General features: G+C 41.1%; 1 protein-coding gene across 5 annotated transcripts in view; it reads right to left on the bottom strand.

Moving 5' to 3' along the window:
- Positions 1 to 22,020, bottom strand: part of PRKAG2 (protein kinase AMP-activated non-catalytic subunit gamma 2) — a 425,664-nt gene extending 403,644 nt beyond the window's left edge. The window contains exons 1-2 of one of the 5 annotated variants that reach the window (XM_052000477.1): positions 19,796 to 22,017; positions 19,502 to 19,617 (exon numbers count right to left, since the gene is read on the bottom strand). In XM_052000477.1, the coding sequence (XP_051856437.1) occupies positions 19,502 to 19,615 (114 nt within the window). In that variant the 5' untranslated portion in view covers positions 19,616 to 19,617; positions 19,796 to 22,017. Of the gene's footprint in view, positions 1 to 19,501 lie in introns of all 5 variants that reach the window. The other 4 variants (XM_052000476.1, XM_052000483.1, XM_052000478.1 and 1 more) reach the window with 4 other exon arrangements.
- Between the last annotated feature and the right edge of the window lie 3,542 nt (positions 22,021 to 25,562).

Here is a 25,562-nt window from a genome sequence, read left to right as displayed (position 1 = left end):
AAAAAGTGCTACATTAACAACAGCTCAACATTTTTATTATCTTTATGAAACTTTTACAGAGTGTTCTGTTCACAATGACTCTGGGAAGTAGTCAATAAAATAGTCCCTCTTCCATTTTACAGATAAGGAATAGTAATGGATATAAGAAATATTGTTAATATGAAATAATTCTAAAAAAGCAGATTGAAGACAGAGAAAAGTAAATTGCAAATTTATACTATCATTAAACTTGCATTAGCTTGACTTTTAAATTTTCTTTGATTATAAAAGTAAAATCTATAAACATAAGTGATTTAATCTATATAATCTGTTTTTTATATAACAAGACTCACAATTTTTTAAAAAGGAGAATCATTAGCCATAATTTTGAGTTTTGGGTGTTTTTTAGTGAAGTGGAATATATTTTTAATAAGGCTTTTTTTTTCAAAAAGCTTAGAGATAACTAGAAATATTAAGTAGATAACTTGAAATATTCTCAGAGACCAAAATGAACTTTAGCAAACCAATGCTGAAGATGCCCTACCATGAAAATCCAATCACAAGAATGTGTTACTTTAGACTCAACATGGCAGAAAAGCAAAACTGGTACTTACCAGTTAATCTGATCAGTGTAGATGGTCAAATGCAATCCTTCAGGCCAGAGGATGTTGAGAAGAGCCCAGAATGCTGGGCAGCAGGTCAACAGCCAATGATTGATGCAAATCAAAAACTGCTTTTGGATTCTGGTTAATTCTCATATTTAGACTTCCTTGAACCTACACAGAGAATTTTCTTTTTTCTGACTCTGTTAATATTCTGTAGAGACCAGTGCAATATTTCAGCTATCCATATGTGTTCCCTAATTCTTAGTACATGGGAAGCCCACATTCCTTCTCTATCATATATCAAGCAATCAAGCAATCAGCAAACATTTATCAAGCATCGACTGTGCGCTAGGAACTGTGCTAGGCATTGCAAATACAAAATAAGGGCAAAAAAAATGAGTCCCTGTTCTCAAGGAGTTTATAATCTAATGAAGGAGAAAACATGCAAATTATATATATATATATATATATATATATATATATATATATAATATATATATATAATATATATATATATATATATATATACATACACATTAATACATATACATATGGTCATACATAATGCAATTTATATTAAGGATGGATAGGAAACAATTACTAGAGAGAAGGTACTAAAATTAAAAGGGATTGGGAAAGGCTCCCTGAACTTGAAAGAAGCCAGAAAGACAGTAAATAGAACTGAGGGAGAAGGAGCAAGGGAAGGAAAGAGGTGAGAGAGGTGAGAGAGAGAGAGACAGAGAGAGAGAGAGAGAGAGAGAGAGAGAGACAGAGAGAGACAGAGACAGAGAGACAGAGACAGAGAGACAGAGACAGAGACAGAGACAGAGAGACAGAGAGAGACAGAGAGAGACAGAGACAGAGACAGAGAGACAGAGAGACAGAGACAGAGACAGAGAGACAGAGACAGAGAGACAGAGAGAGACAGAGACAGAGAGAGACAGAGACAGAGACAGAGAGACAGAGACAGAGACAGAGAGACAGGGAGAGAGACAGAGACAGAGAGACACAGAGAGAGAGAGAGAGAGAGAGAGAGAGAAAGAGAGAGAGAGAGAGAGAGAGAGAGAGAATGGGAGGGAAGAGTAAGAGTGGCTCTTGGAAGAATTAATTATGATAAAAAAGATTCCAGAAGAATTCTGCTTCTTTCTGGAACAAAACCATGGTCATTGTGAAACTAGCTTGTTATAGACTATTTTTCAAAAAAAGTCCTTTATTTCCACCGGCTTCTCTAACAAGTAAATGTCCCTGTCTACTCAGCAAAAAGACATAGAGCACACTATTAAATTCACTGTACCACCCTCTTCTCTAGCCCAATTAATCAAGCCTAGGGTGAGAGCAAAGAAAGTTTTCAAAACTGAAGAGAGTAGCCGCTTTTCCTTTTTTTAGCAGCCTCTACCCCAAATGAGTATATCCATTGTTCCCATGCTCTTTTTTCCCATTTAAAAACAGAAAATTACAAATTCTGCTTACTTCCTATTATGCAAATGGCCTGAGGTTTTACTGGCTAAACTGTAAAACAAATGGAGGGGTAATTAAAAGGATTAAAATGATCTTAAAGCACATACCCCTTAATCTTGGCAATATAAAAAAATTTTAAAAGCTTAAACAAACTGTTAAAAGAAAAAAGCTGATCTCATATTAACACATTTGCATTTATGTCCCAAGCAAATCAATATCAGTTTTCCATGGAATGAATTTCAGAAGTATATATCAGGCTGATATTCCTCTTCCATATATCAGAATGTTCCCCATAGGAAAGTGTCTGATATCCTTTCACTCCTATGTGACCCAATGTGTGTGCATTCATAATCTTCCCTGTGGACATTTGCATTTAAAACAGCCATCTTTGGAAGTCTTGGACCTTTGCTGTAGATGCATCCTCATGGGCCTTCCAATATTCTAGTCTTGAAAACTGGGATAAGGACTTTGATTGTTCCTAAGTGGGATGTAACAATTTAACAAGAAGTAAAGGGATCTAACAAAGTAATTGAATATGCTATAGCTTGGAAGGCAGAAGTCAAGCTTTTCAGGGGCCATCAATGAAACTACAAGCCAAAATTTTAGAATCCAGGGAGTGATGGGCCTCAAAAATTTGAGTTGGAAAAAGAATTTGAAGCTTCTTACATTCTTCCCAAAGCTTTAAATAGGAGTATTCGATCCTAAAGGAAGGAAATGTACAGAAATGAATGTTCTATACTGCTCAATGACTGGCCCTTTCTGGAGAAGAAAGGAAGGGGTAGAGGAACGCTGGGGAAAGGAAGGCAGCCCCTCCTTACCAAGAGTAGGAGAATGGGGCCAAATGAAGAAATGATCCCCAGTGGAATGTAGCCACTGGAAGGAGACAATAAGCCTGACTCAGTGCTTTAAACATTCCTGAATTTCAGAACCCTAGGTATCTATTCAGTTATTTTTCAGTCATGTCTGACTCTTTGGGATTTTTTTGGCAGAGATACTAGAGTGATCTACCATTTCCTTCTCCAGTTCATTTCACAGGTGAGGAAACTGAGGCAAAGGGGATAAAGTGACTTGCCCAAGATCACACAGCTAGTAGATGTCTGAGCTAGACTTGAACTTAGGGAGATAAGACCCAATTCCAGGTTCAGGCACCATCTAGCAGCTCTGGGGTCTCAGTTTGGGGCTTCCCTGTAATGTTCCCAGGATACAGGCTGTGTTAAAATTGTACTTAGCTCTGGCCCTTCTGACCACCTCCTCATCTAGTCAGTATATTAAGTAGTCAGTATAATAGACAATGGCAAGAATAAGATTGCAAAAGGGATCCAGAATGTTAAATACAAGCTGTCCCAAAGATTAAGTATTGTCATTTAGATACGTCAATGAACAATCCCAAAGGTGACATAGATAAAGAGTTAGTCTGTTTCTTCCCCAAAAAATGTATAAAAATGAGAGCTCTAACTCCTGCTCTCCAGAGGATTCTTCCTTCTCCATGAGGTCTACATTGCCTGCTACTCCCATCTCTCACTCATGATTCTGTGAGTGATACTCTCTCTTTCCTCCCTTCCCATCCTCTTCCTCATACTTTCTTCTGCCTTCATCATTGTTCTTTCTACTTCCTGTGCTTTTTTGCCCCTCCCACTCTCTGTAGTTATCAAAGTGTGATTGTTGTGCCATTTTCCACTGCAAATGCCTACCTCCACTTCATAATTTCATAAATTAATTATTTATTTACATGCTATGGATAAGGTTTAGTGAAAATATATGATAATAAAATCTTTTCATGACTTCTTGTCTTTGGGATATTATCTTTGCATTGCTTCCTGGCCCTTAACGGTACAAGGACAGAAAAGAGAAAGGGAACACAAATTTATTAAACATTTTCTATGTGCTAAGCACTAGGTAGAGAGAAGGGGAGAGAAGAGAAGGATAGAAGGGAGAGAGGGAAGGAAGGAGGGAGGAAGGGAGGGAAGAAGGGAGGGAGAAAGGGAGGAAAGAAGAGAAACAGGAAGAAAGGAAGGAAAGAAGGAAAGAGGGAGGGAGAAAGAAAGGAAAGAAAGAAGGAGGAAGGGAGGGAGAAAGAAAGGAAAGAAGGAAAGAGGGAGGGAGGGAGAAAGGAAGGAAAGAAGAAAGGAGGGAGAGAGGGAGAAAGGAAAGAAAGAAGGAAGGAGGGAGGAAGGGAGAGAGGGAGAGAGAAAGAAAGGAAAGAAGGAAAGAGGGAGGGAGGGAGAAAGGGAGGAAAGAAGAGAAGAAAGGAAAAAGAGGAAAAGAAGATGAGAGGAAAGGGGGAAGAAGAGAGGGAAGGAAGGAAGGAGGGAAGGTTGGAAGCATAACTAAGTGAGTAGTAGAAATGTAAATGTTCTATACTTTAACATATTTAACATGTATTGGTCTATCTGCCATCTAGGGGAGAGGATGGGGGGAAGGAGGGGAAAAGTTGGAACGGAAGGTTTTGCAAGGGTCAATGCTGAAAAATTACCCACACATATATCTTGTAAATAAAAAACTATAATAAAAATTTTTAAAAAAGAATTCACTTGTGAAAAAAAAAAAAAGAAATGTACATGTTCGACTGGATCCAGAGTGAGATGACTTGCTCAGGTTCACAGATATGGTTTCAGATTGAATCTAGAACTCAAGTCCTTTGCTTCTCAATACAGAATGCTTTCTGCTAGGCCCAAATTATTAAAGATCATTTAATAAGTAAATAATGAATTAAATAAATGAAGAGAACAAGATGCCAATGGAACTGGGATAATTTGTTCTAGAGAAGCTTAAAGGACAACCTTTTAAAGGTCTTCCACCTAGAGTGAGCTTGCACTTTACTAAAACCCTCAGATCTTTTTCAGACTACGGGTTCTCTGAGCCCAATATCCATCCTCTCCATCTTCTGACACACTCAGATTTATCGGTGTGCTGTCCCTGGCAAACCCAAGCTGGTGTGGGCTGGATACCCAGCTCCTTCAGGAGAATGAGGTCCTGTGTAAAGAGAGAGAGAGAGTTGGATGTGTTGGCAAAACTCCTGGTTGCCAAACAGAGCAGGATTTCTTAATCTAGGGTTCATGGACTTGTTTTTAAAAATGTTTTCAGAGTTATTGGTTTCTTTGTAAATTTATTATATTTTATTTAAAAATACTGTTCTAAGAAGGGTCCATAGGCTGCTCTAGACTGCCAGAAGGACAGATTATAATGACCAGATATTCACCTCGTGGAAGGCAACCCATCAAGAGACTATTTGGCATTACATGTTTCTATGTTTCTAATCCTCTTGTCCAATACAAATTTCAGAAGTCCACCTTCCACTTCTCCTCTAAGGCTATCTCAAAAGCTCACAGAAAATCAAGAGCCTAGCTTAAAAATGGGGAATGACCCAAGGGGGCTTAATTAGGTGGTTGTAGCCTGGGTGCCATTGCAGTTACAACAGACAGCTACCTCCACAAACTCAAAAGTCTGACAGATAAGTCCTTCTTAGTTTGAAAGGGCTAGAAAACTTTTTTGGTTGTTCTACAAAGCTAGACTTTCTCTCAGTGGTGGGACAGATGGGGAGAAGGAAAGGTAAGCAGAATCTGTTATGAATAGAAGGGAGTTAGCCAGAATTGTGGAGTCACCAGGAGTGGCCAAGTCAGCCAGTGTGCTCTCTTTCTCTCTGTCTGTCTGTCTGTGACTCTCTGTCTCTGTCTCTTTCCCTCTCTCTGTGTCTCTCTGTCTCTGTCTCTGTCTCCTTCTCTGTATCTGTCTCTGTCTCTGTCTCTGTCTCTCTCTCTCTTTCTCTGTCTCTGTCTGTCTCTCTCTTCCTCTCTGTATCTCTCTCTGTCTCTGTCTCCCCCACCTCTCTGCACAGGACCTCATTCTCCTAAAGGCAGCCAAGTAGCAAAAGCACAGCACCTTGAGTTTGCCAGGGACAGCACACTGATAAATCTGAGTATGTCAGCAGGCGGGAAAGTTAGATGCCAGACTAAGTGAAGCAGCAGATTGTCTAGAAAAGATCTGGGGGTTTTAGTAAAGTGCAAGCTCACTCCAAGTCATAATGGCATATGAGTGCCAAAAAGGCTAACATGATTTGAGGGCCACATCAAGAGTAACAGTTTCTAAGAATAAAGAATAAAGAGGTCATAGGTCCAATGGGCTCTGAGCAAGTCAGATCCCAATTGAAATACTGTGAAAGAGTTGAGGGGAGGTTAGAAAGGTTACTGATTGTCATGGGGAGGGTCAACAGAATGGGATGCTAAAGGTATGAATTTTTAGCTTCAAGAAGAGAAAAATCAGGAGGGAATCATGATACCTGTAGAGACACATGTATAAGATTGTTGTAATAAAGAGGGAGTAGATTTGTTTTGCCCCAGAAAAATAAGAGCAGTAGACAGAAACTTATAGAGAGCCAAATTTAGATTTGATTTCTGGGGCAGGGGGTGGGGGTGAGGATAACTCCAAACATCTTAACAATTAGGGCTATCCAAAAATGCAATCAGGATGCACTGAGTTCCCACTCATTATCTTTCAAAGGTGACCTTTTTCCCCCAGATGACCTACAGAATGAGTTGTAGTTAGTGAAGATTCTTTTGGGGACTATGAGTTACACTATATGACCTCTAAGGTTCCTTCAATTCCAAAAATTCTTCAATTCTGTGACCCTAACATAAAACCAAGTCACGAACCCTCCAAACACGGGCTCAGCTCGAGATGGCATCCCACAGAGAGTAGGAAAGTCTGAATTCCAGTACCAGTCCTCCCTAACCAGCTATGTCACATGGGACAAATCTCTTCCAGTTCATAATCTATGATTCCATATTCCTATAACGCTACAGTTTCTTACATTGTCATTTCCCCATCTGTAAAGTAATGGAAGTGGGTGAGATTTTTTTATTTTGATTTTCCCTTTTACCTCTACAATTCTAGTTTTCTATGAAATACCCCCAAACTCCTGCCAATCCCTTCTTTCTTTTCCCAACCTCTGCCTCCCCTTTTCTCACCCTCATGAACATCACAGAAAATATCACAGGCTCTCACCTAAACACTCTGATTGATATTTATTGCACTGGCTGTTAAATTAGTGTAGTCCCTACCCCCCCCCCCCCGAGTGTGTTTTAATGTCCACATCCCAAACAGTAATAATGATCATTTACATAACACTTTAAGGATTGAAAACCACTTTAGAAATATTATCACATTTTTTCATCACAGCACCTGGGGGGTGAAATGAATAGTGTTATAATCCCCCTTTTTACAGACAAGAAAACTGAGACAGAGATGAATTAATTACCTAAGCTCACAATAATTAGTTAAAATTTGAGGCTGGATTTGAACTGAGGTTTTTTTTTTTTTTTTTTTTAATTCCAAGTCAAGAGCACTACCCACTGGGACACTAGCTGCATCAAGACAGCTTTGTGCTATGAAAGCTTTCAAATGAAGACAGATTTTTACTATTTTCTATCAATCAAATCCTCCTCCGTTCCTACTTTACTCCCCAAATCCTACCTTACTCAGGCACAAAGGGTTGGGAGAACTGCTGGAAGGAAGCCTCATGGCCTGAAATGTGCCTCCGTTTTAATACTGGAAAAAGTTTCTGGACACCTGAGGTTACACAGAGCAAATTGGCCTCTGTTGTCTGTTCATCAGCAACTTCTCTGCCAGCTGGGGGAATATCCAAACACAGTGGCCCTAGCAGAAGCCCCGTGGTTCTGGGTCAGCCTGTGACAAACTCAGAATTGGCAGAGGAAAGCTTCCTGTCGACAGGAAGTAAAAAATGGAGATTAAATTATTTTCAAAGTGGGTAGAAGAAAGAAGTGAGTGAAATTAGGATTAACCATTGCCTGGCCTGATTCAATGGCGGTGGTTTTATAAAACTAAATTCTGGAGCATCAGAGGCAGGACGGATCTCATCAATGTGGGAACACTTGGTAGACTGATTCCCGTGGAGGAGCAAAATAATCTGGCATGGAAGTGGAGGGATGGCAGAGAGGCTTCCTGATGGTTAAACTTTATCAAGTTCTCAGAGGGAGGTCAACAATGCTAATCTGACAGAGAGGTCATAGTTCCTTAGCCAACTAGACTGAGGTCTCTGTCTCAACTCAAAGCTCAGCAATTCCTCTATCTTGGTATGTATCAACCTCATGATTATTTTTCTAATAATACCTAGCACAGTGTTTGGCACATGGTACTTGACTCATTGATGTATTTAACTGATCTTGAACAAACTCAATTGATTTACTTCTGGGGAAGGAATAGTCTGAAGAATAAAAGTGTCTGATAAATTTTCAAATGGGTACCCCTCAAATCTGTACTCAGAGGAGTGGAAATTGTTGCTTATTTCAGGGCAAAAGAAAAATTACTGAGAAGAAAGGTAGGAAAAAAGGCAGAATCTTTCTAGTGTGATAATTCAGACTATCTGACTATTCAGGAACCCTGGGGAAGTGTTCTCCCAATGGCAAGGCAGTCCAAGTAAGAGGCAAATAAAAGGGTGGTAGGGAAACAAAATATAGAAAGATGAACTATCAGGAGTATATTTATTTATGTAAGTGCTTAAGAAAAGTACAAACTGATTAACAGCTGAAGCAGTTGATAGAGATAAACTTTTTAAAAGGATGGAGAATATATCGACAAGTCATAATCTTCCTAAGCTTTTCGTCTGGTGGGGAACAGATCAATTATCTTTAATAACACTCAAAGTTATATTCAAACACTATATTCAAACTTGCTTGATATATCTTGAAATCAAAAGAAAACAAGCAGAAAAAACCTAATGAAAGGTCTGAAGCCAATAAAAAGGCAGGGAAAAGGTTTTGATGTGGGGAAAAACACAGTAACATAAAAGATTGTATATTCTGTAGCACTGCTCCTTCTATTCAGGTATAGCTCAATTCTGACTATTTGTCCTTTAGGTGAAAAAATGTTCTAGCATCTAAATTAATGAATTAATTATAATACTATGTGGTTATTTTATAAAAAGTTGTTTATCCAAAGATTTCAAAACAATTGTATAAATCATGTGGAGGTCAGAGAGAGAAAGAGAAGAAAAAAGAAAGGGAGAGGGAAAAGAGATGGAAAAGAGAGGGGAAGAGAAGAAAGGGAAAAGAAAAAGGAGAAGAGAAGGGAAGAGAGAGAAAGGGATATAGGGGAAGAGAGAATGAGAGGGAAAAGCAGAAGAGGAGAGAGAGTGAAGGGGAAGAGGAAAAAAGAAGAAGAAAAAAGAGAAAAAAGACAGAGTGGGGGAGAGAGGCGGAAAGGAAGAAAGACTGGGTAGGAAAAAAATGAGAGCTTATTTAATAATAAATTATTGAATAGCTTAACAATAATCATAATTGATGCTATATCTCTATGACAACTAAGTGGCACAGTGAAAAGAACATCGGACTTGGAGTAAAGAAGTTCCTGATCCAGAAACTTTCTAAATAATCCTGGCCAAATCACTTAACCTCATCTGTAAAATGGGGACAGTAATAGCACCCACCTCCCAGTGTAGTTGTGAAGATTAAATGGGATATTTTTTAAATGCTTTGCCAAGTTTAAAACAATATGTAAATTGTAGCTACTCTTATCATCAAGGAGAAATATTGCTTTCTGTGTGTCTTTGTGTCTATGATTCAGTGGATAGAGCTTGAAATCAAGATCCTGGTTCAAATCCAGACACAAATACTTAACCAGCAGTCTGACTCTGGGTAAGTCACTAAACTTTTTGCCTCAGTTTCCTCATCTGCAAAATGACTGGAGAAGGAAATGGCAAACCACCCCAGTATCTCTGCCCAGAAAATCTCAAAATAGGATCATGAAGAGCCAAAGAATTGAAACAAACTCACAGCACCCACCATAGTGCCTGACACACAGTAGGTATTAAATAAAAATGCTTGTTGATTAATCATAACTCAATTTTACATAATACTTTTTGTTATTGTTTGCTAGCTTTTTTTCTTTCTCATTTTCCTTTTTGGTTTGATTTTTCTTGTGCAGCATGATAAATGTAGAAATATGGTTAGAAAAATTGCACATAGTTAACCTGTATTGGATTACTTGTTATCTAAGGTTTGGGGGGAATGAAGGGAGGAATTGGAACACAAGGTTTTGCAAAGATGAATATTGAAAATAATCTATAAGTATGTTTTGAAAATAAAAAGCTTTAATTTTAAAAATTTTACACAGTGCTTTACAATAAATAAAGTATAGCACCGAAGAGGAAAAAGCACACATTGAAATTAGGCGTCAGCTGGTTCTTACTCTGCCTGTCACCAACTGTGATCTCCAGCATGTCACTTATATATCTCAACTGTAAAATGAGAGCTTGCACTAAATGACCTCTAAAAATTGTCCAGTTCTAGATCTAGGGTCCTATGATCCAAATGCTTTCCTCACAATAACCCTTGAGGGAGACAGTGCCTGGCCCCGAGTAAGCATTTAATAAATGCTTGCTGACAGAGTGATTAGGCAAGAATTAGGATCCTCATTTGACAAGTAAGGAATCTAAGCTCAAAGAAAATCAATTATATAACTATCAAGCCTCTGAGCCAGGATTAAAGCTGAGATTTTCTTCTGATACTAGAATCAGCCTACTATCCTGCACTGACCCTCTCTGGCCATGAACTAATCATCTAATATTGACAATACCTTAATCTGTCCATCTCTTTATTTATAAATTCATTTATTTATAGTTAGATGGTACGTGATAAATGTGGAAATATGTTTAGAAGAATTACACATGTTTAACCTATATTGAATTGCTTGTAGTCTAGGGGAGGGGAGAGATGGGAAGAGAGGGAGGGAGAAAAATATGAAACACAAGGTTTTGCAAGGGTGAATGTTGAAAACTATCTTTGCATGTATTTTGAAAAATAAAAAACTATTATAAAAAAGTTTTAGATGGCACAGTGGACAAAGGGCTGATCCTGAAGTCAGGAAGATTCATCTACCTGAATTCAAACTTGGCCTCAGACACTTAATTAGCTGGGTGACTCTGGGGAAGGCACTTCACTGTATTTGCCTCAGTTTTCTCAACCCTAAAATGATCTGGAGAAGGAAATGGTAAAACACTCCAGTATCTTTGCCAAAAAAAATACCCCAAATGGGATCACAAAGAGTCAAACATAACTTAAGTGACTGAACAACAACAAATTTGTAGAGAAGGAATAATAAAACAACAGGACCTTAAATGTCAATTAGCCCACTCTGCAGACAAGAGAGATTATGTGACTGTAAATAGTTAAAAGGGAATTTGAATCCAGGACCTCTGATTCCCAAATCAGTGGGAGTTTTTGTCTTGTTTTTTCTCCAGTGCATTTCACTGTCTCACCTAGGATAAAGATAAAGAATTTTGGCCTTGGGGAGCACATTCTCAAATCCCTGAACAGATGGATGGCCCTTCATCAATGTGCTCATTTCCATGTAAATCATTTCACTGAGCATGCTCCCCATCTGGATTGTAAATTCATTCATTTAGTATTTGCCCCTGCCACTTACCCCTGGTGTAGAACCCCAGCAAGCAAAATGCATTCAGTAAATATTTCTTTTTCTGTGTTTCAACAATGTTTACTAGCCCATCAAGAACAGCTGATCATATATATCTGTTCTTACCTCTGAATCCAAGAAGCGGAGTGTCTATAATCTATATGATTGGACTATGGGATTCACTCAAATTTATGTAGTGAAATTCTTGCAGAGAAAGACATAAAAATCAAACAAACCACAAAACAAACAAAAAAAAGTCTCCTTTGCAGGTATTCTAGGACCCAGGATGCACCATGTTTCTGAGGAGTTAATACTATCTTAAAATTTTGGAGTTTGAAAAACAACCCCCTCTTACAAATTAAAAAATACCAATAAGGATTAGGAAGATTAAATAATTTGCCTTAGATAATGATGCCAGGATTGTATCTTTTCACTTCAAACCCATGCACTTAATTATAGTGACTTTCTGATGCATACTGGACCAAGCTGGGGTGGGATGGGGAGTTCTGTCAAAATGTCCAATATTTCTCCACTCCTGAGCTTTGTCTTGGACTTGGTAAAGTGCTTGGTACCTAGTGATCCATTCATATCCAGAATACCTTATATGAAGTGTAGAAGAATAAGAAATAGATTTGTATTTGTATCCCCAGGGCTTAGCAGACAGTATACACTTAATAAATGCTTGATGATTGCTAGTGACCAAACAACAGCCAGCATCCTTTTGTGATCCAATCAATAAATACTTCTATTCCTATAAAGGACATGTCCATAATTTACTCTATGTCTCTAATCGCCACTCCTAATTTCCCTGTCAAAATACTTCCTGTGATGAATCCCCCCCATATACATTGCTTTCCCCAGTAAGCACCTTGAGGGCAATGACTATTGTGCTTGCTTTTATTATCAATTCCAAAACTTAGCCTAGCATCTGGCATGAAATAAGCATGTAATAATTTTTTTCATTCAATGATTAATTTCCAAATTCTAAGACTTTTGCTGCAATTGTAACTACATTCAAATACCCACCCCCAGAAAAACAATTCAAACTGATGAAGAGGTCAAACCTAAGGCTATTTGCAAGGTATCAGTCACCAAGCATTTATGAAATTCCAGACACTGTGCTAAGAGCTTAGGATACAAAGAAAGGCAAAAATCATATTTTGCACTCAAAATTATTGCTTTTTTTCATATAGAAAAATACTCTAAGTTACTGTTTATTAGAGAAATGCAGATTAAAACAAGATACCATTGCATACATATTGGAAATGACAAATGCTAGAAGGAATGAAGGAAAACAAGTACAACAATAAACTGTTGATGGAATTGTGAATTGGCCCAAATATTGTGGAGAACAATTTGCAAAATTGTTATTATAGCCTTAAAGGGCTATTCCACCAATAGAAATACAATTCACAAAGATCAAAGAAAAAGGAAAATGACCCATGTATACAAAAATACCTAAAGTCACTCCCTCTGTGGTAGCAAAGAGAAACCAAGGGGATGCTCATCAACTGGGGAATAATTGCACAAGCTAAGGCATATGATAGTGATAGAGTGTTATTGTGCTATAAGAAATAATGAGGGAAATGGTTTCAGAAAAAAATGGCAAAACCTATATAAACTGATGCAGAATAAAGTGAGAAAAATCAGGAGAGATCATTGTGCACAACAATGCTGTAATAATCAACTGTGAAAGACTTGGCTACTCTGATCAATTTAATGATCTAAGATAATTCCAAAAGGCTCACAATGAAAAACTGCTATCTCCTTCAGAGAGACAATTGATGACCTCTGAATGCAAATTGAAACAGAATTTTCTCCTTTTCTTTTTTTTCTATTTTTTCTATTTTATTCTATTTTTTTTTAACATGCTAATTGAAGAGACAACATGTAAAAAACTGAGTATACATAGGAAAGGAAAAGGGAAAGCAGTTTTTAAGTACCTACTATGTATAAAGGGGTCATTAAGTGGTAAAGAAAATAGAGTGCCAGGAAGACTTGTTTTCCCAAATTCAAATCCACCTTGGTGAATTTGATTCCACCTCAGTTTCCTCATCTATTTAAAAAAAAGGGGGGGGGGAATGAGCTGGAAAAGGAAATGGCAGACCACTCCAGTACTCCTACCAAGAAAAGCCTAGATGAGATGCAACCAAAAAACACTGGACTACAAACTGTATGTCTGCTAAATGCTTTACAAATATTATTTTAATTTGATCATATAAGAGTTATACAAAGTAAATGGAAAATCATCTCAGAGCAAAAGGCACTAGCAGCTAGGAACCAACTGGGAAAGCCAGAAGGTAGAATTTGAATGGAGTCATGAGATAACCAAGCAACCTGAGAAGGGGAGGTTAGGAGAGAGAGCATGAGAACACGGTTAGATTCTTCTGCACAAGGAATAGCAAGTAGGTCAGGTGTATAGCTAGATGGCATAGTAAATGAAGCCATGGACTTGAAATCATAAAGACTTGAGTTCATGCTCAGAGGACTATAAAAATGTGCATATAAGGACTTCTTGCCATCTCAGGGAGGGGGTGGAAGGAGGGAAGGACGGGGAAAGTCAGAATAGAAGTGACTATAAGGGATAATAGTTGTAAAAAATTACCCAGGCATGGGTTCTGTCAATAAAAAGTTATAATTATTTTTTAAATGTGCATATACTTTGATGCAGCAGTGTCCCTACTGGGTCTATATCCCAAAGGGATCTTAAAAGAGGGAAAGGGACCCACATGTGTAAATATATTTGTGACATCCCTTTTTATAATGGCAAGAAACTGGAAACTGAGTAGATGCCCATCAATTGGAGAATGGCTGAATAAGTCATGGTTTATGAATCTTTTGGAATATTATTGTTCTGTAAGAAACAACCAGCAGGATGATTTCAGGGAGGGCTGGAGAGACCTACATGAACTGATGCTACATGAACAGGATGATTCAGGAAGAGACCAGCACTCTATGCACTGTGCTACCTAGCTGCCATATAAATGCTACTTATTATTATTATTAGTTGGATCATAGACAATGTGGAGGGAAGAAAAGTTTAGAAAGTTTGGAAAGGCAGGAAGGGGCTAGGTTAAGAAGGGCTTTAAATGAGATTTTCTATTTGATCTTAGAGATAATAGAGAGCTACTAGAATTGATGTGGTTGCATCTGTTTTAGGAAAATCACTTTAGCAACTTAATGGAGGATGAACTGCAAGAGGCAAAGATTTAAGAGGGGATAACTCCCCAAACAGGCCTGAGCCAGGGTGTTGGCCAAGCAAGGATGCATACAAGAGATACTGTGACAGGAGAAACAAGGAGCTGCAACACCGGATGGGTAGGGCAATAAATGAAGGAGTGCCAGGGGGTGCCAAGTGACTGTCTTGGATAGCTAGGAGGATGCTGGTGCTCTTGACAATAATAGGGAAGTCTGGAAGACTGGGAGGAAAAATAAAAGAGTTCTGTCTTAGTCGGACTCTGCAGGACATTCAGTTCGAGCTGTATCTTAAAAGATGTTGAGAGACTAGAATTCAAGAGATAAAGCTAGGATTAGAAAGAGAAATCTGGGAATCATCTAGATTAGTGATGATAACTGAAGCTGTGAGAGCTGAGGAGCACACCAAGTAAAACTGTATAGGAGAAGACAAAGCTCTGGGGACACATCCACACTTCGTGTGCATGACATGAATGAAGTGTCAGGAGGAGAGGGCCTGCAGAAAAATGTGATCAGCCAAATCTAATGATATCACCGTGGTTTCTTCCATGAGGCTATTTTCCTTCATAATCATTCCAAATGTAATCTCAATCATTTCCAGAATGGGCTGGGTAGTGCTATAAGTAAATATTTATTTCCAGTATCCAATCACAATTTAATTCATGAGCCCTCCACCCCTGCCAAGCCCCAGCCAATGTCCCCGTCTTTTTCTGGGACTCTTAACAGTGGAGGAGTGACTTGGGCAGGAGTTAGAATTGCATTACATAACACAAAACAGTGCCAGAATTCACAATTCCAAGAAACCTGCAAACTTTAGAGAGACACGGCAAGTGCACACCCCCATGGTCTGCCCCTGTCAGACTGGACCAATATTATACCTCGTCCACACTCCTTGACCTGCCATCTGTTCTTTGGTCTATTTTTATCCTTTGCTTTCAGAGACTATTCAGATTTTCTGGAACACCTGTCCCAGGCGGGTACAGTGACCTGTGCATTCTGTCAGCACTGCCCTGCGGTGCAGAAATTAGAAACTTGACCAATCCATAACTACTTGGTCCCACTTGAACATCCTCCAGACTGATATCTTGGCCCCTTCTCTCAAAATCTCTCCCTCCCTACTCAGTCTCTTACTCCCAGTCTCCTTGCTGCTCAAGGTTCTGATGCCCCGGGTCATTAATAACCACAACAAGACTGTAATATGATGAGTTTTGGCCGTAATTAGCACAGCTGCCTTCAGAGACAAGCAACAAGATAGTGAAGGCCTATTTTTTCCTGGCCAAAAAACCTGCCCCATCCAAAGCCAATGCACGATTATGATACCAGGAATTATTCTTCAAAATTATTCCCCAATCCCCATCACCAAAAGTACACATGAAAGAAAATCATCTCTTAAAATATATTTGAGGTATTATCACTTAAAGGCCTGAATTGGGGATGAAGGGCAAAAAAGAGGCTACAGCTATTAGCCAAAATCTAGCTACTTCAGAACCCCAAAACATTCTAGGGATAGTACTTCCATCTATGTTCTTCTTTTCCTTTCTTTTTTTCTTCCTTTCTCACTTCTCCCTAGCTAAGATACATTCCAGCCCCAACTTGGACAATGATAATAAAAGTTTAAAATATTTATATAAAAACTTACTAGTTCCACTGCACTTTTGTAGATATGATCTCACAAAAATCCTTTGGAATAGATAATTCAAGTATCATTATTATTATTATTATTATTATTATTATTATTATTATTATTCCCCCTTTTCAATGGATTAAGCAACTGAAGTTTGGATAGTTTATGTGGTTGTCCAAGACCACAGAACTGGCATGGTTCTTACTCCTATGACTCAAAATGATCCAAAAAAGGGCAAAATCAGGCCTCCTAACTCCCCTCCCTTTATGCCAAATGGCTTATCCCTCCTCCCTCAACTCAGACTTCAATTCAGTTCATTTCCATCATGTGTAGGACAGTCATAAATAAAACATAACTTTATGTCTCCAGGCTTATTATGCACCATAGCTTTAGCGTTTTCCTCTCCTAGTCCCTCATATGGACTCAAAGTGCATGCCCAGAATAGCACTAAGGGGTGATTATTTGTAGGAAAAGTCATAACAAAGAAAGAAAAAGATTCCAGATGTAGGACTTTGTGGAGGGAGAATGGATAGATGGTAGTAATTAAGAAAGACCCTAAGATTAAGGGGTTTTGCTGGGGTTTTTTAATCAAAATCATCACATGACCTGGCTCCTCTCCTCCAATTCTTATAACTGGAGGTGGGGATCAATTGCTGTGAAATACAGATGAAAATCTTGGTGGGAAAAGGGATAAGGGAGAATTCTCAATGTGCCAATCCCTTGCTAAGTCATAAGGACAGAAATATAAAAGCAAAAATGGTCCCTGTCCACAAAGAGCATAGATTCTTCTTGGGGAATTTGAGGTGGGAGAACCTAAGTCATACATCTAATTAAGTGCCTGAGGCCAGATTTTAATTCAGGTGGTTTATTCACCCTAGCATCTAGCTTATCAAGCAAGGGCCTCCCAAATAGGATTTTTCAGAGCTGATATGGTCAGGTCTTTGGGGAGAGGAGGAAAGAAAGGGAGAGGCAGGGTGTTGTTGTTGTTGTTGTTTTTTTTTCTGAATCAAGGACTTTCTAATTTTATTTTCTATAGTTTACCTACTCAAACCCAAACTCCCAATTAAATTGTAGGAATTTTGAGAGCAAGAATCAGATCTGATATTTTTCATAACAGAAATTAACTTTTTTATATCTCTGAAGCCTAGCAGAAAGCCTTAAAGGCACTCAATAAAAGCTTACTGAATTAAAGGCTTTCCCCCAATCCCAACAATACCTAACTTGCACCTGAGGGAGAAAAACAATTATTGGCAAATTGAAAAGTTTCTGAGCCCAAAAAGGACCTGCCAAATGTAATGATGGTTGGACTATATATATTAGGAATTCAGCACTAGAAGTTATGGGTCTTGTGGGAGACTTAGGGACCTTGGTTCCATCTGGAAGTAAGGCCCTTGTGCTCTGTTTACAAAAAAAAAATTGTTCTAATTTTATTTATATTTCAATGTCTAGTTTGATTCTTTTGACAGGATAGTGGACTAGGAATCTAGATCATTCTACATTCATAATCCTACAGAATTCTGCCGCAAGATAGTGTAATGTAGTTGTCACTCCAAAGTTTATTAAGCATCTCCTACATAGTCATCAATATAGTAGGGATTGTGATGCATGTAAGAGAAAATGTGGTCTCTGAACTTGGAAGAAGGAGCTCAAAGTCTAATTATTATGTGTTCTCCAGTAAAAGTTGTCATCTTACAGAAAAATCAATTTGCAATATAAAAACTTTTATTTACAATTGCACGCAAACCAAGTATCTTTTGCTAGAGAAAGCAAACCCTAAGCAATAGCTAAATTGTCCTGCATATAAGTCACTGCAGGACGGACACCCGTTCACACAGCTGCCATGGAGCTCAGGAAGGTGAAATGGGGCTTTCACCGGCCTCCTCCATTCACTGCCACTGCCCAGGTGAGGAGAAAGGCTTCCAATGGTGTCATGATCTCTTGCTGCCCCAAGTATCCCCAACAAAACTAGCACCTGGAGTACCAGTTCTTTGCTCTTTGCTACAGAAGGGTCTAATCATAAGGTAGTGAGTGGTTGGGATGTTCAAACCAAAGGATGCTGATGAACTCCATTAACGGGAGACAGCGGGAGAGGGAGAAGGATGATACGAATGAATGGACAAAGGTCGTTTAATTCTAGGGTCTGCATTACGATGCTCCAAAGGAGACCACATTTGAAGGGCCCCTCTTCCTCTGGGAACTGACAAGGACGGAGATCAAAACTCCGGTGTGGAGATTTCCTTCGCACTACCGTGTGGCTTCGGGGTTAACGGGTTCGAGCCCGCTGGCACACAGCCCCAAGGGCCTCACCTCCGGACGGAACAAAGTCTAGTTTCCAGAGGCAATCGATACCACCAAAGTCCGATCAGGCCGACGTCGAAGGGAGGGGGGGGAAGGGCGTGAACGCCAGCACGCGTCTGCTACCCACGCAACTCCTAAAGCAGAGTTGGTGGAAGTGGAAGGCAAAGGGGGGAGGGGGAATAGGGGAGGAGAAAGCCCCACCCACCTCAACTTCAGGCTGCCGAGAAAGGCAGGAGAGAGTCCCGGGAGGTTAGAAGGGGGCGGGGCAGGCGGGGGAGGCTGCCCGCAGCCCGGACAGTTCGCCCTCCCCGTCTCCACCCCCTGCCCCACCTCTCCCTCCCTCGCAGTACGCAGGCCCACGTCCGCCCTCTCCTCCTCCGCCTCCTCTTCGGGAGCAGCCAAAACCCTCTTCTGCAAAACAACCTCAACGCCTCCCACGAGCGCCCTCTCCCTTCTGCACCCCTACGGCCCGACCCAGCCATTTCTGGCTACCCGCTAGCCGCTCCGGCGAGAACGCCCCCGGCGCGCCCTCACCCGAGGTAGGGGGCGCGTACGCACCACCGGCACTCGTACACAAAACAAACACACACGCAAAACACAACAAAGCTCGCGCACGCTTCCGCACGCGCGCTGCCCCAAGCATCTGCTCCTCCGCGACCAGACACCAACGCCGACCGAGCCACTGGCCCGGCAACCTCAGAGTCAAGACTGGACGCTGGGAGTTGGTCGGGACGGGGTTTAGCCCTTGGCACTTCCAGAGGCTGCGGAGCGGACTCCTCAGAGGGTCACGCTCGCCTAGGCGCGCGCCGGCTTTGGCATTAACTCTTTGCTCGCCGTCACCCTGCGGGCAGAGACAGCACGGCACTGAGGGATCGAGGCAGGAGGGGTTTGGGGTGGGGAGGAGGGGGGAACTCACTGGGATGTGCACCCGCAGCGATCGCCTCTTCTGGCCCGAACTCTTCTTGCCGCTACTCCCTCCGGGGCTAGAAACATCTTTCTTCTTCTTGGTGTCCATGGCCGCACTTCCCATAACTTTAACGAGAAGTTAATTCCGGGTGACTTGTTCCTGGAATCCAGCAGCAAGCAGCCTTCTCCCCCCGCTTCCCCCCCGCTGCCCCCCCGGCCCGCTCCTCTTGCAGCGGGAGGCTAGCTCCGTGAGCGCCCTTTCTGACTTCGCTTCCCCGCCGCCCAGGGGCAAGTGCGTTCTTACTGCGGACTTCGGAAGGTATCTGGGAGTAGGAGGAGGGGGCCGGTAATTCGCCGCCGCTGCTGTCACCCCGCGAGGTGGCGGCGAGGAGGAACCACCGTGGAGTTCAAGTGTCCTCTTTCTCCCGCGAGGGTCATCGGGAGCAAAGCACAAAGTCAAAGAAAATGCTGCCCCGCGTGGAGCTCTTCCACCAGGTTGCACATGCCTACGGGCTCCTGCAAAGTGACAAAGTTTCCTCCCCTCTAGTAAAGTTACATTTTCTGCACCTCGCTACCACCCCCACCACCCTCCATTCCAAAAGCAGATTCTTGGAGACAGGTGCCAAAAAAAAAAAAAAAAAAAAAATTGTAAAAGGCTCCTCCCAAGCGTCTGTGCCTTAATTGCCAAATCTGGCGACAGCGAGACAGTTTGCAAATAAATACCAGTTCAGAGCCTGGAATTGGGTCCGTCCTCCTTTCTCAGGCAGGAGGGGGAAGGAGGAGGAGGAGGAAGAAGAAGAAGAGGAGGAGGTGCGAATGCAAATACTCATCGTAATTGGGCTACCTCTTAGCTATAAGCAGAAGGGTTCCGGCAGCCGCGGGGACTCTAGGGCTACTCTCACGCTGCAAGGGAGAGGGGGGACCCAGGGCAATTGCTCGGTGCCAGCTAAGTGGGCTCTTTCCTCAATCCGCCTGCGACCAGTAACCCCAGGTACCAGCAGCTAAGGAAAGAATACGCGGGCCGCAGCAACCATGGACACAAACCCTGGGCTCTAGAGCAGAGGAGGGGGTGCGTCCAGCGAACCCAGGCAATCTGGCTGGAAAACTGCAGGCTGCGCTACAGGAAGTGCAGCGCAGAAAATGCAACTTTCTCTCTGACAGCCTCTTTCCTCCAGGCACATCTCCGGAGCCTCCGAGCCCAAGGTCGTGGCTTTTCTGCCCGGCGCCACAGGGACGCAGCCCAGTCAGGGCGGCCGAGGGTCCCTCCCTGGCTGTGCTTTTGCTCCCGAGAAGGATGCAGAGTTGATTGTGGGCTTGCATTCTCTCTCTGCAAGCTGCAAACTACCGCACCCGGAGCTGTGGAGAAGAGACACTATTTTCTCCGCATCCCCTACCCCCACCCCCTAATCCCCAGTCTCCAGCTCAACACCTTGCTAACAACAATACTAATAATAACCCAGACCTCCCCACATTCCCACCTGCGGTCCTCCCCTAAGCAGCAGAGAAACCCAATTTTCTGGAATGCCCCCCAATTCCCGAATACGTGATTTTCCTTTCCCCCAATGCACCCGCGCTTCCACTGCGGATATAACTGAGTACAGCAAGTCTTGGGGCTCTTGCGTTGTTTTTCTGCCTTTTTTGTTTTCCAGGTCCATCAGCAGTTGCGCAATCCGTCCATCACTACGTGACCATCCCGGCGCCGTGTTGTGGGCAAAGATGCGATGGGAGCAGGCACCCTTCAGCCCTGGAGTAGCCAATAGACCCGGGGAAAAGGGTGGGGGAACTCTCAAAAAAGGGTACAAGGGCTTGGGTTAGGCGATTGCTGCTAAAAGGAGGCAAAGCCAACACTGCGGCAACCGCTGTCACTTCTTAGGCTGCAACGTTCCCCGCAGTTCCTTCCCGGGTTCTGAGAGGGAGGGGAGGTGTCAGTGTTTCTTTCGTACTTACCGAATCCACGGATGTGCTGGGTGCCCTCCTGAATAGGCACAAGGACTGGAAGGAGGGAGGGAGAGAGACGCATTGCTTCTGAAATTCATCCTGGCGCAGTAGACCTTCCAAATCAAGCCCCCTCCCTCTATCTTGTGGGAGGGGGGATGTTTACCCCCTCCCCAAAAGTCACCCCGTCATCACGAAGGCTTTGGAAGCCAAGTCTGCAGTGTCTTCATTCATCGATGTAAAAACTGACATTCAGAAATAAATAGCGCGCTCCCTATACGGTATCCCTTTGGGTGACGATATTGCAGGCATGGGAGGAGAAACATTTGGTTTCATTCACAATGCTGATACTCAATATAGGTAGCCTTTGGAGCCTAGCTTTCTGCTTCCCCAATATCGATGGTCCTCAAAGGTCAAGCATTAGCAGTCCTCAGACATTGTAAGAATCAAGTACTGCTTTAGAAGCTTGTTTTCTACTCTACATTTCTAATTCAGTTAAAAAGACATTTAAAAAGGACTTGCCTAGTGTAAAGTACTTGAAGATAAGCAGACAAATAAAAATTAAATTGCTCACATTCGATTGCTTGTTTAACAGGGCTTTTCTCCCAATTATAAATAGTTATCTCTATTTTGTGTAAGGAAATTGATGCTGGGAGGGAATAACTATATGTGTATGTATATGCATATATGTATGTGTGTGTGTGTGTGTGTGTGTGTGTATACACACACATATATACTGGTGTTCAGGGGGATAATTATATGTATGTTTATACTAGTCACACTGCAAGGGTCAGTCTGAATTCCAGTCCAATTTATTCTTCTCCATGATGCTGTCCACTCAAAGATGAGAAAATTAAAAAACAAACAAACAAACAAAAACCGAAGACATAAACCACTTCTTCCTCTAGAGCTCATAAGCCAAGGAGTATGCATATGAAGAATCATGATGAGACAGTCCTAATTAATTTTTATTAAATTAATTGGGACAAAAAGGGACAACCTACTTTTCCATGACTATGACTTTCAGCAGAAGGGAATCAGAGTAGGCTTTCTAGAGGATGTAATCCTTGATTAGGGCTTGATCAAACAGAAAATAAATTCCAGGTAGAGGGGATGAACTGAGAAAGGCATAGAATAGCTAATAGCCCAGTTGGCTAGAACTTGAATGAGAAGAGAAGTAGGGTATAATACAATTGGAAAGGTGCCCAGTTGTGGAGGGCTTTAAATTCCAGGCCAAAGGGTTTGTATGATATCCCATTGGCAGCAGTATCTAAAGTGTTTGAGTAAGAGTGACAAAGGAAGATTGGAGGGTAAGGCAGGGGATGTTACTTTGAATGATAAAGAAGAGACTACTGGCAGAGATATCAGGGAGGAAGCAAGAAATAATAAACACTTAACCTGGTCCAGAAAAGGAAACAGCTGGCACCTAATTTCACAATTCAATAGAAATTGCTATCTCCAAGGTTACCAATGATTCCTTAATTGCCAGATTTGATCTTTTCTCTATCCCCTTCATCCTTGATTGCACATTGTTGATCATTCTCTACCTGCATAGTCTCTTGTCATGAAAAACTAGAACATAGTCTCTCATCATGAAAAGCCATCACTCTTGGCAAACATCATTTATATAGTGACTGTGATGTTCTAGGGCCTCTTCTCTCTTTCCATTCTTCTCTCTAAACTTGGTGATCTCTTCAAGCTCCCCATGGATTCAGTTGTCATCTCTTACCTTATAGATCTATATAGTCAAGCACAGTCTTTTCTCTGAGTTTAAATCACCCATTACTTATTACCTATTGGACATTTCAAACAATGTCCAAGAAACATCTCAGACTCAGGGTCCAAAACTGAATTTACCCCCAAACTCATCTCTTGTTGAAAGTGCCACCATTTTTCCAGTCTCCTGGTTTATAACCTTAGCATTATCATCAACACACTTTTGTCTCTCATAGCCATCAGTTACCAAATTCTGCCGTTTCCACCCCCAAATCATCTCACACATATGCACAGCTACCACTTTAGTTCAGATGTTCATCAACTTTTTGACTAGATTATTTCAGCAGCCTCCTAATTGTTCTCCTTGACATAAATATCTCATCATTCCAGTCCATCCTATACACTGGCCCAAGTGGTTTTCTTAACCTCAGAGCTAATTTTGCTCTATCTTACTCAAGAAACTCCATTTGGTCCCCATTATCTCTAGAAACAAATTTAGCTTTTAGAGACCTATACAACCTGGCCCTAATCTATTTTTCTAATTTAATTAGACCTTATTCCCACCTCCCAAAGCACTGGTTTGATACCACCATCCCCCATTCACTTAACTCTAGTGGCTATCCATTACCTCCAGGATCAAATAAAAACCGTCTGTTTCACTTTTAAAACTCTTCACATATTTCTAGCATACCCTGTGTTGATACTGGAACAAAGAATTGGGAGAATTTGGCATCTGACTAAATGTGTGGAATAAATATTGGAGAAGAGTTAAAGATGACTCCCAGATCTTAACCTCCATAACTGGGAGGAAGGTGATGACATCAACAAAATTAGGCAAGTTTTGGGGGGGTTTTGGAGGGAGTTGATGAGTTCACTTTGGAACATGTTGAGTTTGAGTATCTGTGAAACACCCAGATAAGGATGCTGAAGTGCATTTAGAGTATAGCTAAGGGACTATGTGTGTAGATTTGAGAATCTCCTGTCTAGAGGAGATAAGTAAATATCAGGAATCTAAGGGCACATGGTCAGGGAAGAAAGTTAAGCATAGAATCTTAGGAGATAAATATTCAGGCAGAAGAGGGATGATAAAATAAAGAAAGAAATAGAGGCAGGAAAATCAAGAGAGAACAGATTCTCAGAAGCCAAGAATAGGAAATAGTATTGAAGAACCATTGGTCAAGAGAGTGAAATATTAAAGATCCTCAACACTGACACATTAAGAAAAGAAGCCTATTGTATTTGATCAATAAGAGGCTGTCATGTGGAAGAAAAAGGAAGGACAGTTTTAGTAGAGTATGGGATAGAAACTAAAAAGTAAGGTATTGAAGTATGTTAAATGTTGGAGAAGATAAAAGAAATGTGTATACTTTAAAAATTTGGCCAGAAAAGGAAAGAGAGATAGGGATAGCTTAATGGAAATCTGAGTGCCTTTGTGAAAGCTTTTTTTGGTTTGACCTTGAAGCATAATGGGCTAACATTCCACTCAGACAATCAATTGGGGAAATTATTGTCCAAAATGTGCCTGACTCTTGGACTATTCATCCCTAGCAAAGATATTGGGGTAGTTTAAGGCAAGTGACTTACCCAGAGTCACATATATAATAAATGGTGTGAGTTTAAATTTGAATTCATGTCCTCCTGCTTCACAGCCCATCATTCAACCATCTAGTTATCCTTTCATTTGGGAAGTGTTGTTGTTCAGTCATTTTTCAGTCTTGTTTGACTCTTCATGACCCCCTTTAGGATTTGTTTATTTTTTCTTTTTTGGCTAAAGTGTTTTACTATTTCCTTGTCCAGCTCATTTTTCAGATGAGGAAATTGAGGCAAACAGTTGAGTGACTTACCCAGTGTCACACAGATAGTAAGTATCTGAGGTCATATTGGAACACTGTCTCCCTAACTTCAGGTCCAGGGTTTTACCTATTGAGCCACCTAGCTCTTCTTAAATTAGAAAGTATCCTTCCCCAAAGAAAAAGGGTCCCTGTGCTATGGAGGGGATTATTATGCCTTTGGTAAAATACTGAGATGGTTTTAGTCTGAGTTCTAGAGTCTTACATGATCTGCCTTTGAAGTTATATTACTGCAGGTCAGAGGTACATATAAACTGGAGCAATTCAGGGATTTTTTTTTTCCATTTTGTTCAGTCCTCCATGAAAATTTTACTCCCTGGCTCATTAGGGAGTATCTCAGGTATTCCATGACTGTGTCAGCAGAGAAGCTCCAGCCCAACATACAGCTTGAAAGACTTCCAAATACTATCCTGGCAACAGTGCCTACCATCTAAGAACCAGTAGAGTTTCAGGTGCAGAAAGGGATAGTGGCTGCCTGGTGATAATTTTTTTTTTAATTTACAGCAATTGATGCTCAGGGCAGTTTCATTCTGTATTGATGGAAATGAAATCACAGGTATATATAGTGCT

Source organism: Antechinus flavipes, chromosome 5 (genome assembly GCF_016432865.1).
Source record: "Antechinus flavipes isolate AdamAnt ecotype Samford, QLD, Australia chromosome 5, AdamAnt_v2, whole genome shotgun sequence".
NCBI classification, from domain to species: Eukaryota; Metazoa; Chordata; class Mammalia; order Dasyuromorphia; family Dasyuridae; genus Antechinus; species Antechinus flavipes.
The sequence above is the reverse complement of the archived record's forward strand: the minus strand, read 5'-3'. Positions and strand labels throughout refer to the sequence as shown.